We start from the raw sequence: 18,180 nt of genomic DNA, 5'->3' as shown, positions 1-18,180 counted from the left end.
TTTTGAAAATATTGTAATTTAAACTTAATTTTGAATGAACCAAGTAACGTGGAATTTTCTGAAAAACAACCTAGAAAAGTCAGGGAATTTTTTTTAACCACAAGTGTATGAACCCTGGCCTTCCTCCCAAAGTTGCTAAAAAGATAAGATTTCGATGGTTCAATTACTTTATTATCTGTATTGGTGATCAAAAATGTGCCTGTTTAGTAAAATCATTTTTGCATATTTTAACTAGACTGCAAAATGTTCACTTTTTTTTTTCTTTTGTTAGTAGGATCCCATCTCATGCTTGATCAGGAAAATGTAGTTAGAATTGGCCAGAACAAATTCAGTTAAATCTTTTCTTTTTTTGTGATTTTAGTTTGAAGCTGCTTGGGCTTTAACCAATATAGCCTCTGGGACATCTGTACAAACAAAGATTGTCATTGAAGCTGAAGCCGTGCCAATTTTTATCAGGCTACTCGATTCAGAGTATGAAGATGTCCAGGAGCAGGTAAATCTAAATCCAAATTTTTTTTGTCTATAAAGCACCAGACTTTAAGTGAATTGACAGCTATAAAGCTTTTTAAGAGAAATGCATCATTTGTTTGCTGTGTAACGGATTTTGAAATGTAGCAATATTTACAACCTCCATCATTCTCAATTGTGATGTTTTCAAAAAAAAAAAAAAATATATATATATATATATATACAGTCGAGCCTGCTTATTAGAATATCGGTTAAAAGAATATCCCGCTTAATATAATACATTTTCAATGTACCAATCCAATGTAATGTGTTATTTCGATCCTGGTTAATGGAATATCCCGCTTATTAGAATATTTTTTCGTGGCAAAATGGCTATTCCATTAAGCGGGTTCGACTGTATATATATATATATATATTTATATACATAGCAATTTTTAAATTTTTTTGAAATGCTTTCAAACTTGTTCCTAATTAATTATTATATAATATTAGAAAAAGGAGAAAAAAATGGGCTGATAGTATTTTTGAGCTCATTGCTTATTTTTAACATTATAAGCAGTTTTCTTTGTGTCATATTTCTCTCATTGTAAAATCAGAATCAATATGCAACATAACTTATGAGTGTTAAAACATATGCAAACTTTTTTCTTTATCTTACATCTGTGCTTTTACAATGATGGTTATTGAATTTTTTTTGCAAGTAATGTACTCATCTTTCTAGGCTGTCTGGGCATTAGGAAATATTGCTGGTGACAGTCCAGAATGCAGAGATTATGTCCTAGATCAAGGCATATTAATTCCTCTTTTACAGTGAGTTATTTATTTATTTTCCAAAAAGTTTCTTTTCCCCTTCCCTCTCTTTTTTTTAAATCTGAGATAATGCTTAATACTTAAGCTTTGTTTAGTTAAAATAATGTGAAATCTCTTGATTTTTTTTTTTACCTTGTATTTCAGATTGTTAAGTAAAGCTACTAGAATGTCAATGACTAGGAATGCAGTATGGGCTCTTTCTAATTTATGCAGGGGCAAAAATCCACCTCCTAAATTTGAACAGGTATTTCTATTATGAATCTTATTATTTAAGTAAAATTTGCTCTAACCTATAGTTTGTTACAATTGTATTAAATTATCTCACTAAATGTAACACATTCAGAAATCTTAAATGGATTAGTAATCTTGTTTTGCAGTATTATTTACTGAAGTAAATAAGCCTGCTTCTGGGTTAAAGTCGAGTCCCGACTTATGCGAGGGATGCGTTCCAAGACTCCTCTCGTAAGTCGAAATTTCGCGTTGTGGAAAAATGCATGCATAAACATTTTTTAGAAACATACCATTTTTTTTAGACATTTGTAAGCACCCTTCCAGGGTTTCCGCTACGGTCGCATTTTTCGCATAATGCGAAAACACCATCTGAATTGCGAAAATAAAGCAATGCATTTTCGCTTTTTTGCTCAAATAAAAAATAAATTAATTTAAAAAAAAAAGAAGAAGAAATCTATGATCCAAGAAAGGAAGCATGTATGGCGATAATCAACATAATCTTTTTTAAATCTTAGCTAAGATGTTTAAACTGCAATTAAGTTCAATAACTATTAGTCTCATCTAGCATTACGTCCCCCCCAAAAACTGCTTTATTAGGAGGAGGAGACTGCAACGTTCTAAACATCAATCGTGTTTTCTTTTTTTATTTTATGTTTTAAAAAAATAGCTGTTGTACTTATTTCTTCAAAGATGTCACAGATGAAATACGAATTTTATTTTCAACTGGAGATGAAACACACTGAGGCATATATAAATATATGAGAATGTGTAACATTTTAGCATTTTGCTGACATTTCCCCCTCAATTTTAGCTTTTATGCTAAAGAACTTTTGAACCCAGCTTAAACCCTGCACCCTTCAAACTGCTTTAAAGCATTCTTCAACTATACATTACAGTTTCTTACATAAACAACTCAACTTTTACTATATTTAAAAAATGAAAAAAGCTGTTTTATTTTTATTCAACATAAAAATAGTTAAAATGCACAAAAAGAATGATTGATAAAATAAAACAACAGGGTATGTAGAGTATGTAGTAATAATAAAATGCTGCACTATAATAGTACTGTACAGAAGATACAGTAATAATATTTATGAGTTAAAAAATGAAGATGATAAAGATTTATGATGCATAATCAAATCGTTATTTCTTATTAAATACATTTTAAAAAACGGTTGCTTCACCTTTTCTTTTATAATATTTCCATTTATGGCAACAAGCCCCTCTTCCCGATCTCTTTAATCCACGATGCGAGAGCAGCTTCCATTTTCATATACTTTACTCAGACTCTGCAAGTTTTAACATTGAAATTAAGTTCTGAACTTTTACGGATATCATTTTGTTTTGACTTTTAACTGTACGTATGGAAGATTTACTCATACTTATTGCGTTGCTACCGTCAGCGTTTGGTAGTTCTCCAAGCATATCGAGAATCTTCATCTTTTTATTGTCGGAAACTTGATTTTTTCACCCATCTTCATAAACTTTAGATGAAACAGCTCACTAAGGTGCCATTATATTTCATCAACTTTAAAGTTTAGAATGAAAAAAAAAAGATGCTGAACGGTTTTTTTATGCACTAACAATGTGATGCCTAGAATAGTTTGATGTGGGAATTTTCGATGGTCAGTGTGATGCTAATGAGATGTAATAACATCCACAAAATATACATTTAGCTGTCAATAACGAAGCCGATACTTCTTTCTAAAGAAATTCGTGTTGTGGACGAGGAATTCGCTCGCGTCAGCTCTAAAATTCGTTTCTCGTGGAAAATTCGCGTTATAGCCATTTTGCGTAAGTTGAATCGCGTTGTGGTGGGAGTCGACTGTACTTATGACTAGTCTTGTAAATTCAGGTGTGTCTGATTGTTTGCACACTTTGGTTAGGAGTTCAGTCTGGAAAAGTATTCTCTCTGGGTCAAACTTAAATCAAGGAAAATACCCTAAGGAATAAGGTTCCACTTCATCTGACAATAGACCCATGTCACTAGCCAAGGAAAGAGGACTGTGTTTCTTTAATCGCTTATTACTCTGTGAAGAGTAAAGAAGCCTCCAAGTTCTGCTCTGACTATTACAGCTTAGTTAGCTTATTGTAGTACTTCATAAGAGAATAGCTCCATCTTAAATAGAGGTAGCATATGGGAGTAAACACTCAAAGTCATACCTCAACTTATCAGAGCCACTCTTAACGCTGAATTGTCTAATTTGGCTTTTGTTTTTATGAAACTTTTCAAAGAGATGTCCTTTTTCAATTGTCTGGAAAATACCCATTTAAGTTGCTGAAAAATGCATTTTGTTGAAAAATGTTATTCATGATTTCTTCTCTAAAATGGAAATTTTCCTACTCCCACTCTGCTCTAAAACAAGTCTGCAGCAGTCGAACCCCTGCGCTACTGTTCTACACATTCTGCTTATCTATCATCAGTTACATCCTAAGGCTTGTACATGTTTAGAAATATTATAAAATAGGTCTTTGTTTACATAAAATGTTTTACGGAATCGCACATTGTGTAATTTTTAAATTTATTCTAAGAACGATTTTACTCAACCAAAAAAATTCATTTACAGGAAAAAGTTTTATTCTAGTAGTTTCAAATCGGTTCTCATGGTCTCCTAAGGATCCACTTCAGTCTGTGAGTGGTTCATGTAGAAAAAAAAAAAAATTGGGGGTCAAAAAAAAAGAGAAGTCAGCAAAGGGTCCTCAGAACAAAAAAGTTCAGGCAGCCATTTCGTCTAGTCCCAATCATTTTTATTTCCCTGACTTCTTTGTACTAAATAGTGTATTCTCTAATTTGAACTCTTGCCAAATTTCAAAACTTTTAGCTTTGTTCTACTAAAATACAGTTTGAATATGAATTCTAGTTTTGGCAAGTATATGATTTAAAACTTGGATTTTAATGTTGTATCCATCGTAGGATGGTGTAGTTTTGAGGCGTTGACCTCATGCGACTTTTGGTCCTGGGTTATTACCCTTGGTCCAAGTGGCCGTGAATTTTCTCAATACTGAAAATCGATAATGCCCATGTTGTTTGATTATGAGGCTTGTGAAAAATCCCTTGGGCATTCGTTTCGCTTTGAATATCTTCGGCATAGCTACAATCTCAAGGGCCGTTTCACATCAAAAAGAGCCCAGGTGCCTCCATCTGGCGAGAAACTGTGCGTCAAAATTCAGTATGCCATTGACATCTGTGCTTTAATGGTGGCACATGCATGTCTAGATGCCATGTTGAGGGCTTGCACTAGGTCTGCATAAGATTAAAAGCCATTTAATGAATAAACCTCTTTAGAAAGAAAAAAAAAAGTATCCAAAACCTTGCAAATTATGGTAATAACCAGTGTCATATTTAGTGCCTCATAGGAATTGCAATTTAAAATTTACTGATGACTTTTCTTGCCTGTACAGATATCTCCTTGCTTGCCGGTCCTGTCTAGACTCCTCTTTCACTGTGATGCTGACGTCCTTGCTGATGCTTGCTGGGCTCTATCATATATCTCAGATGGCCCAAATGATAAAATACAAGCTGTGATTGATGCAGGTGTTTGTAGGCGCCTCGTAGAGCTTTTGGTGTAAGTTTTGAGTCTAACATTTCAGCTGTTTTATCGTCATTTCTACTATGCGCTTTAATATCTTTATTTTGTCTCTGTAGCCAACTTGTTTTGCTTTATTTCTGGATATATTTGAAGAAAAATTAGCTACTACACGTTTATAATTTTATTTGAATTAATTATGTAGGAAAAGTAATTGTATAGGTAATTATGTAAGTACAATATGTATGCATTGCGAAAACTGCTCTACAAAAAACATTTGTGCAAATAGTTTCAAAGTGCAGTACAGTAGGCGCCACTTAATGTGATCATGGTTAATGTTATCATTCGCTTAATGTTATCAGAATCACGAAGTCCCGGCACACTTGTATGTTAATACACGTTAAAAAAGTCGGATATTGTAATCAGCGTCTTCGTTTATTGTTGTCACTTTTTCATTAACTTTCAATTTTTTCCCATTTTTGTTCCTCAATTAACAGAAATACATAGGCAAACCCTGACGAGACTAACTTTCTGTGTAGCATTTTGTGGTTTTCAATAGCAGTTCAAAATTTTTCTAGGAATGAAGCTACAGAAACTTCGCCCCCAGTGACCACAGACTTCCTCTAAGAAAACTTTCTTTTGTACCTAAAAAAAATCAGTCACTGGACATGTTGCAGTGTTGCAGGTATTGATGTAGGACCTCCATTGTTGCCATTACTTTGTAAACTATTAAAGAATTGTGTCGAGATTGAAAACAAAGCGAAGTTAAATTAAAATTTAAACAACAGGCAAAACCAACCTGGAAAAGATAGAAAAGCAGAATGTGCTTTGAAACTGGTTTACGAATGTCAGGGAAAACGGTCATATTTTGCTTCACCTATTACTATGTGATTAAATATTGCATAATTTAGCTTTAACTGTTTATAATTCAGATATTTCCATTCTGTTAATTTAATTTATAATTTAAAACTGCGTTTAGCTGAGTCATTGTGATTTTAATTTGAGGTTGCCAAAATAAAGGCACCTTAATTGGAAAAAAAATCATTATTTTGTGTCTCCTGGATTCTTTTCGGTTATCGTTATCAAATTAATATTTGTCCCAAAGTGATCACATAAAGCGGCGCCTACTGTATTTCCTCATAGAATGCTACTTTTGGCTTTATGATAAATTCCTCATGCTGAGAAGAGATTATTTGAAGACAAGCCAGTGTGTGTTGGTAGTTTTGTTTAAAAAATAAATGAGCAACATATTATCTTCTTAAAAGAAATCCTGCAAAACTCATTTTTATCATGCAATATCTGGAGATAATTCCTCTGTAGATAGACTTTGAGAGGAGTAGCAAATATTCAGTTATTTATGACTTTTATTTATTCTTTATTTTTAATGTTACATATGTGAGTATTCAAGCAATCTGTAGATGTATTTAATTACCAATAACAGTTTCTGTATTTCATTTTTATAAAAATCAGTTCCTATATTCTGCTTGTGTATTTTGTTACATAGAAAAAGATTAATAATGAGCTTTTGATTCTGATTTGATTATTGTATTGAACCTGGAAAGGTTTACAGATTACCTTGTACCTGTAGATTTCTCAAATGGCCACTCTGAATTCCGACTGTTGGAGAACATTTCATTGGTTAAGTGTATCTAAGATAACAGCTAAAATAGAACAGAGTGAAAATAGTTTGAGAAAAGGAATAAGTTTTAGCACATTTTATTGCTAGTTTTGTAGGAATCTTTTTTTTTTTTTAATTATTAATTATTTTGTAAGTTAACTTATTGTTAGAAAATTTGTTGCATTTGATTTTAGACAGTATAAATTGAAAAAAACTATTTGCAAGAAGGCGATTAGGACTTCTGTTAGAAAATAGAGTAACAGGAAAGTAACATTTTAAGCTTTTTGAAAGTGTTCCTAAAAAATATTAAATTATTACTTCTAGAATCAAATATGATTCCTGTTTATCATTTACGTATTTTGTTTTATGTTTGATTTAATGCAATGTTTATTTTTTTAAATCCTCATAAGGTAGGAAATTTCAGTTCAATGTCAGATTGTGCATAACACTTTGTAATAACTTAAAGCTGTGATTCTCAAAGTGACAGTAAAAAATTGATTTTTAATCATGACTTCATAAACTTTTATTTTCAGTCACAATAGTCAAAGTGTAGTATCTGCAGCACTAAGAGCTGTGGGCAACATTGTCACTGGTGACGATGTTCAAACTCAAGTCATTTTAAATTGCAATGCCCTGCCTTGCTTATTACAACTCTTATCCTCACCTAAAGAAACAATCAGAAAAGAAGCTTGCTGGACGATTTCAAACATCACTGCAGGAAATAGACAACAAATTCAAGTGAGCGCTTTCTTTTTACTTTTGTCTAAAGCAGAACAATAGAGCATTTAAAATTTGTATACAGTCGGATCCCGCTACAACGCGATCCGACTTGCGCGAAATGGCTATACAGTCAAGTCCCGACTTCGCAAGGGATGCGTTCCAAGACTCCTTGCGTAAGTCGAAATTTCGCGTTGTGGAAAAATATATGTGTACAAATTTTTTTTAGAAGCATACCAAATTCATTCAGACACTAACGAATACCCCTCAAACTGCTTTAAAGTATTCCTCAACTCTACACTACATTTTCTTACATAAATAACTGAACTTTTACTGTATTTAAAAAATACAAAACTTTTATTCTACATTAAGTACTAAAGATGCACAAAATGAATGATCAACGGAAGGAAAAGCTGCAACACGTTTCGCATTGTATGTAGTAATAATAAAATGCTGCACTATAATAGTGCTGTGCAGTAGATACAGTAACAATATTTGTGAGTTAAAAATTGATAATGATGCTCCATAAGATAATGCTCCATGATCAGATACAGTTATTCTTACCTGATACATTTTTAAATACGGTTGCTTCGCCGTTTCATTTTTAATGTTTCAATTTGTGTCAACAGCCCCTCTTCCTGATTTCTTTTTTCCAGAATACAAGAGTACATTTTCATAATACATATTTACTTTGCAAGACTGCAATGCAAGCTTCAGTATTGAAACTAAGTTCTGAACTTTTACGGATATCTTTTTGTTTTGACTTTTAATTTACGTATGGAAGATTCATTCATATTTATTGTCGCGCTACCGTCGCTGTTTTGTAGTTGTTCAACCATATGAATAATCTTAGCCTTTTTTTAAAATCAGAATTTTTCTTTTTCTTCCCATCTTCACAAACTTAAAATTAAGGTGCCACTTAGGTGCCATTACATTTCATCAACTTTAATTTTTAGAATGAAAAAAATGAATAAATGAAAGTTGCTGAGTGGTTAGTTGATGCACTAGCAACGCGATGCATAGACAAGTTTGCTGTAGGAACTTTCGCCGTCAGTGATGCTTAAAGGGATGTAATAACATTCACGAAATCAATATTCAGTAGCTTACAACAAAGCGGATATTTCCTTCCAAACATCTCACGTTGTGGACGAAAAACTCGCGCTAGCTCTAAAATTTGTTACTCGTGAAAAGATTGCGTTATAGCCATTCCGCGCAAGTCAAATCGCGTTGTAGCGGGAGACGACTGTAATGAGAGTTTTTCATGAGTAATGAGTTTTTTATTGCTGACACAAATTACTCACTCGCAACATGAAATTTTTTGGAAAGTAGCGGCGGGGCATTAGAATGGGCTTCGTTGACACTAAATATTGGTTTCGAGAGTGGACTTTCATCCCTTTAGCATCATTGACAGCGGAAGTTCACACACTATTAGTCTAAATAGCTCTTTGCTTTAGTTTATACAAATTACCGCTCCGATTCTTAAAATTTTTTTTCCTTCTTACGAACGTTGATAAAACAAAATGGTTCACAAACGAGGACTTTCATCTAAAGTTTTCAAAAGTGGAAAGAAAAATAGTAAGTTTCTGACAATGCAAGAAAAGGTAAAGATTCTTGATGTTTGAACAATTATAAAGTGCCTTGAAAGTAACACGACAATTAGGTATGAGTTAATCTTCGATAGGTACAATTAAAATTCAAGAAAAGGAAATCTGCAAAAGTTCAGAGCTTAGTTTTAATAATGAAGCTCGCAGAGTAGTTTCTGAGCAAAATACAAACTTCATGAAAATGGAAGCCAGGGTGAAAATAGTGGTGTTCCTGCACTGCATAAATTTCATATTCTTTTAAATTATAATTAAAATTAGGATATCTACTGTTCAGTGCTATTATAATGCAATAATGTTCTTTCTGTAATTACCCTACTGTTTAGGTACATGTATCTTATTGATCATGAATTTTGTGCTTCATAACAGGGTAATCATGTTAAATAGTAGACGCTTTTTCTAAAATACAGTAAAAAGTCGGTTTTTTATAAAACATACGGTAATATATAGTTAAGAAATGGTTTGAAACAATTTGAGGGGTTTTAACATATGTCTGAAATAATTAGGTATGCTTATAAAAAATTTCTAAACATACAGTGGCTCCCAAAAGTGTTCGTACACCTTGAAATTTTGTAGTAAAACCAAAATAACGCAAAACTGAATTCGAATATGAAGTCCAATTTTTTTTCACACCATTCCTATGCCATTCTGAATAAAACCCAGTAGTTTTTTTTTCAAAATATTGCCAGATTTTATTTTTGAAATTTGTCAAAAAACGAAGAGAAAGAGAAAAGATACGCCACAAAAATCATCGTGCACTTAAATATTTTCGAATAAATTCATGATTAAAGTTATCACATGTCGTTTTTTTATTATTTTTGCATTGTGTTGACTCTTAAAGGTCATTTGGCTTTAATTTTTTGTGTATTTATTTCTTAATATTTTGCTTATTACTTTAAAATGGCTGGTATTCGAAAAGAACCACAAACACCGTTCGAAAGTTGAATTTTTTTCCCCACAGTAGCGGTAAATTGGTTTGAAATGTCTCTAAATTAGTTAATTTATTCCATATTATAGTAAAGTGCTTGATAAAATGCTTTAAAGAAAGGAATCGGATCGAAAACAAGGTAAGAAAAGGTCAACTGGCAAAGTTAACAATGCGTGATCGGAGGTTTACAGTTAAAAGATTTATGAAAAATACACATTTGAATGCTGAAAAAGTTTCTGCAGAATTGAATGAAACATTTTACGCTTAATTTTCACCTAAAATTGTTCGACAAGTTCTCTGATTAGCTGGATTAAATGGGACCTCATCCCGCAGAAATTTTCTTGTTCGTGAGAAAAACAGTAAGCTCACGCTTTCCGTCGTAATATCAATGATAAATAAGCTCAAAACGTTTTGGAACAACGTCTTACTTATAGATAAAAATAAATTTAACACTTTGGGTTAAATTGTTGTATAATTGTAAATAGAAGAAAAAATGAGGAATTTAATCTTAGGAACTTAGTTGGATCCGTTAATCAGGACGGTGAAGGTGTTCTAGTGTAAGGGTGCATTGCAGCATCAGGACTTGGAAATTTGGAATTTTTTGATGAAATAATGAATTATTCTGTTTATTTAAATGTTTTAAAGAACAATTTTAAACTATCAGCCCAAAATTTGGTAATCGGAAACAACTTTGTTTTTTATCAAGATAACGACAAGAAGCACACGTTTGCGTTTGGTGCCTCAAAAATTGTCCTTAAGCTTAGAAATATCTCCTTAATCGCCAGATTTGAACTTAATGGAACATATTTGGAGATATCTGGTAGCTGGATTACGGAAATACACCATTGAAACGAAAAGCGAACTAGAAACACTCAGAAATTACACAAAAAAAGAAAGAAAAAAACAATGCAATCTATTCCCATACGTTTAAAAGCTGTTGTTGATACTGCATGATATTCTACTAAATAATAACTTTGTAAAAAGTTAGATTATTTACTAATTGTTTGACATTTTTTCAAAGTGTACGAAGACTTTTGTGAGATAAAATTTCCGCCAATTTTTGGTTTTTGATTTTTTAAAAATTATGTTTTAATGTTTTATTAAAAATTTTCATGTAGTTTTGTTAAGAATAGATCATAGATCTTATAATAAAATACCTATTCCGAAATATTAATTCTAACCAATGGATAATGGCCTATTTCATTGAAAGTCGTAGGTGTACGAACACTTTTGGGAGCCACTGTATGTTGTTCCACAACGCAAAATTCCGACCAGCGCGAGGGGTCTTGGAACGCATCCCTCGCGTAAGTCGGGATCCGACTGTAATTGTGCAGTTTTGAAAGATGTTTATAGTTTTACTTAGCTGTCAGATTATTTCTGTCATTGTTATTTTTTGCAAGATCTTTTTTGTTGACAAGTGTCTAACATATATGTTTGTTTTAAGGCTATAATTGATGCTAACATATTCCCAGTCCTTATTGAAATTTTAAGCAAAGCAGAATTCAAAACCAGAAAAGAAGCTGCATGGGCAATCGCAAATGCCACATCTGGAGGTTCACCGGAACAAGTTAGGTAATGAATTTAAAAAAGGCTTTTTAATTTGGTATGAAAAATAAAAATAAATTTAAAAAAAAATTAATTTGAATTTTGACGTCTTGAATTCAAATTATGTTTTTCGCAATCACAAGTGTGTGTATGTCGGCGTGTGTTTTTTGTGTGTGGGGGGTGTGTGTGTGTGTGTGTGTAGGCATGTGTGTTTGTGTCCGTGTGCTGGCATAAGTGTGTGGGTAGTTGTGTATATGAATGTGTGTGTGTGAGGGGTGTATGTGTGTGTAGGCATATGTGTTTGTGTCTGTGTGCAGGCATGAATGTGTGGGTAGTTGTGTGTAGTGTTTTTGTGTGTGCGTGTGTGTGTTTGTGTGTCCGTGTGTGTGTAGTTGTGTATGTATGCGCGTGTGTGTAGGACATGGATGTAACCTGGAGACGGCTTTCGCTATAGGAGCAGCATCGTGAGGAGCCGGTCGACGGTGATGCTGCAGAGGGTGGCGGTGGGAAAATAAAACGATAGGACATCAAAACAGTCAAGTGAGAACAATAAGCAATCGTGATTGCTCAACAAATGAAATAACCAAGCTCCAAGGATATCATTGAAATTTCAAAATTATTGCATCATGTTAAAATAATAATGTTGCCAGTAATAAAGATTTGGTTTCATAGGAACTATTTTACAGTCAATTCTATATCATTTATTACAAAGAAATGCATTCTATTTAAGGGTGCAATCATGCTCTTTCAAAGCACTGGTAATGTTCGAAGTAAGTACAGAAGAAGATTACATTCAGTCACACTTGTTTCTTATGGCTATATATGACACTTCTTTCAAAATGTCTAACATTATATTTGTTTGAGAGAAGAAGCTGGACCTCGTCATAAGTTAAGGCTGTGCCACAGTTTGGAGTCGCTTTTTTGGGCTGCTTTGGTTTAATTACCTACTCCAAAAAATGTTAGTAGAATGGAGGGGAATTCTGTAAAAGACCTTCGCTCACAAAGTGCTGTTGAGTGAAGAAAAATATTTTTAAAATTTTTGCAGTCATTTAAGGTTCAACAAAATTCATGACTTTCTGTATTTTACTTTTATCTTCTTTTATTAAACCTCTGCTCCTTAAAATATATTTTCTTATATTTTCTTGCAGTACTGGCGGTAAAAGAACTGTAAAATTAAAGAGTTTAAATAAAAATGTTGCTTGTTTTTGTAAGTTTATTTTTTAATAAGTTGTATAACATTGTGGTTACTTTTCGAATTTGAGGCAATTCTTCTAAATCTAAAGTGATTTATTGTGATTAGATAATTCCTTCTCATGAAAAATGCCACATTATGTAAATGGCTTGCTTAATTTTTATGTTTCAGCATTATTATGTTCTGTAATGTATGCAAGAGATACATAAATGCATGTAACTCTCTCAACTCCACTGACCTTGATTTTATGATGTGTCTAAGGTATTTGACTAAAAGCTATTTCTTTGACTATTTTTGTGCTGAGTTTTGTTGAGCAAAGTTTTCTGAGGGAGGGAGGTTCAAATGGTATGTATTAAATAAATTTTGGGGGAAAAACTACAAAATAAATGCATAATTATAATATGTTTCTGGGGGGGGGGGGGTCAATTGAGGTTAATTCAGGCAACTGATTGCCCAAATGATAGGCCTGTGTGAATTACTCCTCTTTGTATCTGGGTACTTAATGAGTTCACTTTGAAATGTAAGTGAAAATTTGACTGCTAAATTGAATTGATAAACTGATTGTGCTTACTTTCTCATAGGTATTTAGTTGAACAGAATTGCATCCCGCCATTATGTGAACTATTAACAGTCATGGATTCAAAAATAATTCAAGTAGCTTTAAATGGTCTTGACAATATTTTAAGACTTGGAGAGCAAGACGCTAAAGCCACTGGTGGACTAAACCCATATGCTGTCATGATTGAAGGATGCTATGGTAACTTTTTTTTTTTAATTTTTTCTGCACATAACCTTTGGTTATGATAGTCTTCTGTTTCAATGTCTTATAGTGCAAACAAAGCCAATGAAATACTTTAAGTTCTTAAAATAGCTGTTTTAAATATTTTGAGTTTTCCACTCCTGAGTCCCCAATAGAGAAATTTCATAAGATCTCATTTGGAATACGTCATTTAGTTTTGATCACCATATATTACTAGAGATATTTTCCTCAAAAATGTTGAACCAGGCAACCAGATATTTGAATGAATCTTTTAAGCAAATAACAAATGAGGAGTTTACACTCAAAACGGGTAATATTTATTTTTGGGAAAAAGATTATTTTTTTGTTTTTATGCTCTCTAATATAAGCCCTATCGACCCATGAATTTATTCTTCTGGAAATGGTTTGTATTTACTGTTAAAAAACTAGAACCAATGTACTACGTTAACACTGGTTTTGCCAATGGTGTATATCACTCCCCTTATTTCTCAACAGGTCTTTTACAGCAAAGTGGAACTTATCCCTTATCTGCTGGTTGGTACTCACTCGATCACTTTCATATCAAAAGGGCACATATCCAAATTTGAATTTGCCACTCCTAAGTCGAAAGTAGTTCACAAATAAAATAGTGGAGCAAAGAACTGGCTGAGAATTTCCAATCAAGCTCGATATCTGTCCGTATTAAGAGATTGTAATACCTTGTGCCTTGTGCAAGTCTGTTATCAGTTAGAAAGCACAATCTCAAATTGTAATTACTAAATTATTGTTAAAGAATTAATATTTTTTATTAAATTGTGATTAATGAATGATTAAATTTTGATAAAAATTGTGATTAAAGAAAAATACATGATTTGATCGGAAAACAATAACACACATTTGTAAGAAATAACTTAGTATTGCCCTCAGCATGCTTTATACTATCCACTTTTTAAGAAATAATGTAGAAAATAAAATTGTTACAGGATTTCACAGAAATGCTGACAAATAACTCTCACTTTTCCATGTGAATGGAAAAGAGCAAAATAATGCAAATCTTGTTTTCAGTACCCAATCTTTCTGCATAAGAATGTTTTGTAGTTTTAACAAGTTTTCAAGGTCCATTGTAAAATAAATTTCTTTTTATTTTCATCAAAATTTTAGTATGAAAATATAGATGCACTATCTGTCCCATGAAAAGCTAGTAAATCATTCGAGCAATCAGTTGCAATAAAAATAAATTGAAAGCTGTTCCCAGCAAGTAATCTTCCGATGACAAAACTAATATTCTTTTAAAATATGTTTGTTTCCCTTAAGGCAGATCAAACTCCTGATTTTGGAGGTGGTCATTTTTGGAGAAGAGGATGGGGGAGGGTTTGGGGGCATAAGTGTAGTATTATTATAAAACAAGACATGTAAAACAATTTTTTGAAAGATAAGTCCTCAATATACAACCTTAAGCTAACTTTTCTCGCTTAAAACAGCATTTCTTAACTTCTTTCAGAACTGGAACCCTTTTTAGTACCTACTTTTTTTTGCGGAACACCTGGTTTTCCTTCAATAGTATGGTTTGAATACAATGTTCTGGAAATGGTTTATTTGCCATAAGAGTTAAAATTATTTCAAATAAAATTTTATTGATTTGAAAAATTAATTTCAAAAGTAAGCAAAATAAAATAACTTCAAGCACAAAATTTGCTAATAAACTTCAAAAAGTTATTTTACTGGGTCATTATAATTATTGATTTTTAAGGCGATTAAGTTGAGCATTGATAGAAGAAAGAATGTTTTGTGGAACCCTTGGTTGTTCTCTATGGAATCCTGTGGCTCCGCAGAACACAACTTAAGAAACGCTGGCTTAGGAGGTAGGACGTCCACACTTGGAAAATTAAACTTAAAAAAGACATTTTTCATTAATTAGCAGGATTTTGTGATTTTCAATCTTCATATTCACAGAATTCTGCAAAATATTTTCAGCTTATATTGTTTTTGAGTGACCATATTTCTATTTGCACTTGTTCAGGTCTTGAAGATTGAGGAGTTTTATTTTTTAGTCAACTACTCCTAAAATTCAAGACTCTTACTAAAGAACATCAGCCCCATAAGGTGAGGTTTTAGAAATTAACAGAATAAGTTAATAAGCTGCTCCAAGTAAGAGCATGTTTGCCTGCTCCAAAATACTCGTAATTTATCTACTCCTATAAGGGCTCTGCAAAATAGTCACACGCTATTAACATCATACTATAAGTTCTAACAAAAGCTAACAAACTTACATGATGTGTTTAATTCTTTCCTTTTCTTTTTAGGTCTTGACAAAATCGAGTTTCTTCAATCTCATGAAAATATGGAAATTTATCAAAAAGCTTTCGACATCATCGAACATTACTTCGGGTTAGATGAAGAAGATTCTAACATTGCTCCTCAGGTGGATCCAGGAAATCAACAGTTTCAGTTCAATGCTCCTGATCAAAATATGCCTATGGGCGGGTATAGTTTTTAAAAGCAATAAAGAGAGATCTCGTAAATTTTGTAGATGAATTTTCAAAATAAATTCGACCGATGTGCAGAACTTGGTTTTTCTGGCTCTCCTAGGAAACTTGCAGATAAATGAGCGATCTCTCACACAACGCAGTTTGCTCCATTCCCCCTCCGGCTGCCGAGACATTTTGCTTATGCATGATAAGGCCACACAAGAAGTGTCTGATAAAAGAAATGTAAATTTATTACTTTTGAAGGAAATAAGAAGTTTTTGCTTTGAATGCTATTTTTTATCAACTTTGTGAGCACTGTATTGTAATTATGGAGAACTTCAATAAGCAAAGAAGAAATGAAGAGGAGAGAAACTTTACCCTGCATCTATCTGTTCACAGAAAAGTTTATTTTTATGAAAGAGCATGGAATCATAACTGCGTAAAATAAAAGCTTTTGATTTCGTCGGAAGTTTTTGTGATATTTTTGGAATTAATTCTTAAGTCATGCCCCGGGGATTTATAATTTCTCTCCTGCAAAGCATGTTAAATACGAATGCTGCTAACATTAAAAAATAATAATAATAATAAAGAAAGAAAAAATCAAATTCTAAGAATTTGAAAATTTTGATTAATTTTAATTAAATATTTGAGATATAACTTACAACTGACAATAATGTAGTAATCTCATTAGAAATGGGATTCTTTAAAACTTTTTTATGTTTTTTTTTTCTTTCTAAACTTTACAAATGAAGATTTTATACTACCTAAATTAGATCATGGAAAATCAACTTCGATTATTGTGCAATTTTAGTTTTACTGTTCTCCTTTATTAACCTATGGTATGTATAGTTTAATGTATATAAAAAATAAATGTTTGTTATTGTTTGTTAGTATTTATGATAATTAATTCTGAATAACATATTTACAATTCGTTACAATCATGTAGAAGTCTCCCTAAATGCTTTCTAAGTATTTGAAAAGTTTCGATGTTCAAGTACAAAAGTGAAATTTCCAAACATTTGTTCCGCAAAGTATTTGATAAGCTCTCATCACTACAAGCTAGCATTACAGAATTATGCTCAAAATTAACTGTGTTATGTCCTGTTTTTTTAAACTAGGGTATTTGAAATAAGGATCAGTCTTATACAATGCACCGTGCGTGAACCTCTTTTGCACTATAATATCAAACTAATGAGCAGCTAAATGTACTAGCAATCATTGCTTAGGTGCTTCTCCGTGTAGAATATTTGTTTGATGTTTAACCCGTTCGGGACGGCAGCTTGCAAAAGCCAGCGCTCCCTCAGGACGGCAGCTGTACTGTGCGTACAGGCAGGGGGCAATTTCTCCCGCTAAGCCTAATTCGCAGTTTCAGAGCGTACGCATTACATAACAATGAATAAAATGTACACTTCGCGTAGAAACGAAACCATTTTTTAATATATGATAAAATACATATGTCGTAATTTCAATCATAACAAAAAAAATTTAATGAACAATAAAAAAAATGCAAAATATATTGTTTTTTACTGTAACTAAGATTATTAAAATTAGACAATATATTTTGCACAAAGCAGGAAAAATGTTTGCACTTAATTTTTGTGAAATACTGGAAGAATTTTGTAATAATTCATATTTTAAAGCTGCATGACAAATTTCAAAGCAATGCGCATTGCGCATTTTACACTCATAGGTAGCGTTGAGTCTTTTATTCTGCTTCAAGCAAACGACACATCTCCGTCTAAATTCTTTGCCTTCTTTTTCAGCATATAATTTTAGAAAATATCGACTGTATGAAGAACTAAAATAAAAATAATTTATAGTTTCAATGTCGTCCGAAAGATCCATAGATGGATCAGTCATAAATTTAGATATTTCCTCCTCATAAAGATGACGTGTTCACCATGGATACACTAATGAATCTAAAAGTAAAACCCCTTTCTAGAATATCTCTCATGAAATCCCATTATAAATGGAATCGAAATTAGAAACATCCATTTCAAAATGAGTATGCGTTTCCCTTTTCCATTTGCTAGCACATGTTTATATTTTTTTTCAAGAAATCCAATAAATCACAGACATTTGACGGACCCCATTCTGACGTCAGAGATAGAAATACTAATGTTCTAGACCAATCATCTGGACGGAACATGGATAAGTAACGCCATCTGATAGTAAACATTTCGTTCCGAAATCAAGACTCACACTAGCGTGGCTCAGATTCTTGAGTAGCATACAGGGGAACGCAAATACGCGAGATTCGGACGGGAAGAGCAACCGCCGCTGACAGAAATGTGCATCGTTCGTCCTGAACGGGTTAATTTGAATCTCAGAAAGGT

The 18,180-nt window shown here is 32.6% G+C and overlaps 1 protein-coding gene across 1 annotated transcript in view; it reads left to right on the top strand.

Annotated features, from left to right (window-relative positions):
* The window catches only part of LOC129216870 (importin subunit alpha-7-like), a 46,757-nt gene extending 30,104 nt beyond the window's left edge, over positions 1-16,653 (top strand). Inside the window, exons 6-13 of the mRNA XM_054851085.1 lie at positions 362-493; positions 1,190-1,278; positions 1,423-1,522; positions 4,912-5,075; positions 7,188-7,392; positions 11,345-11,472; positions 13,219-13,394; positions 15,680-16,653. Of these exons, the coding sequence (XP_054707060.1) occupies positions 362-493; positions 1,190-1,278; positions 1,423-1,522; positions 4,912-5,075; positions 7,188-7,392; positions 11,345-11,472; positions 13,219-13,394; positions 15,680-15,873 (1,188 nt within the window). The 3' untranslated portion in view covers positions 15,874-16,653. The remainder of the gene's footprint in view (positions 1-361; positions 494-1,189; positions 1,279-1,422; positions 1,523-4,911; positions 5,076-7,187; positions 7,393-11,344; positions 11,473-13,218; positions 13,395-15,679) is intronic.
* The last annotated feature ends 1,527 nt before the right edge of the window (positions 16,654-18,180 follow it).

This window comes from Uloborus diversus, chromosome 2, assembly GCF_026930045.1.
Source record: "Uloborus diversus isolate 005 chromosome 2, Udiv.v.3.1, whole genome shotgun sequence".
Taxonomy (NCBI): Eukaryota; Metazoa; Arthropoda; class Arachnida; order Araneae; family Uloboridae; genus Uloborus; species Uloborus diversus.
This window is presented reverse-complemented; position numbering and strand designations above follow the sequence as displayed.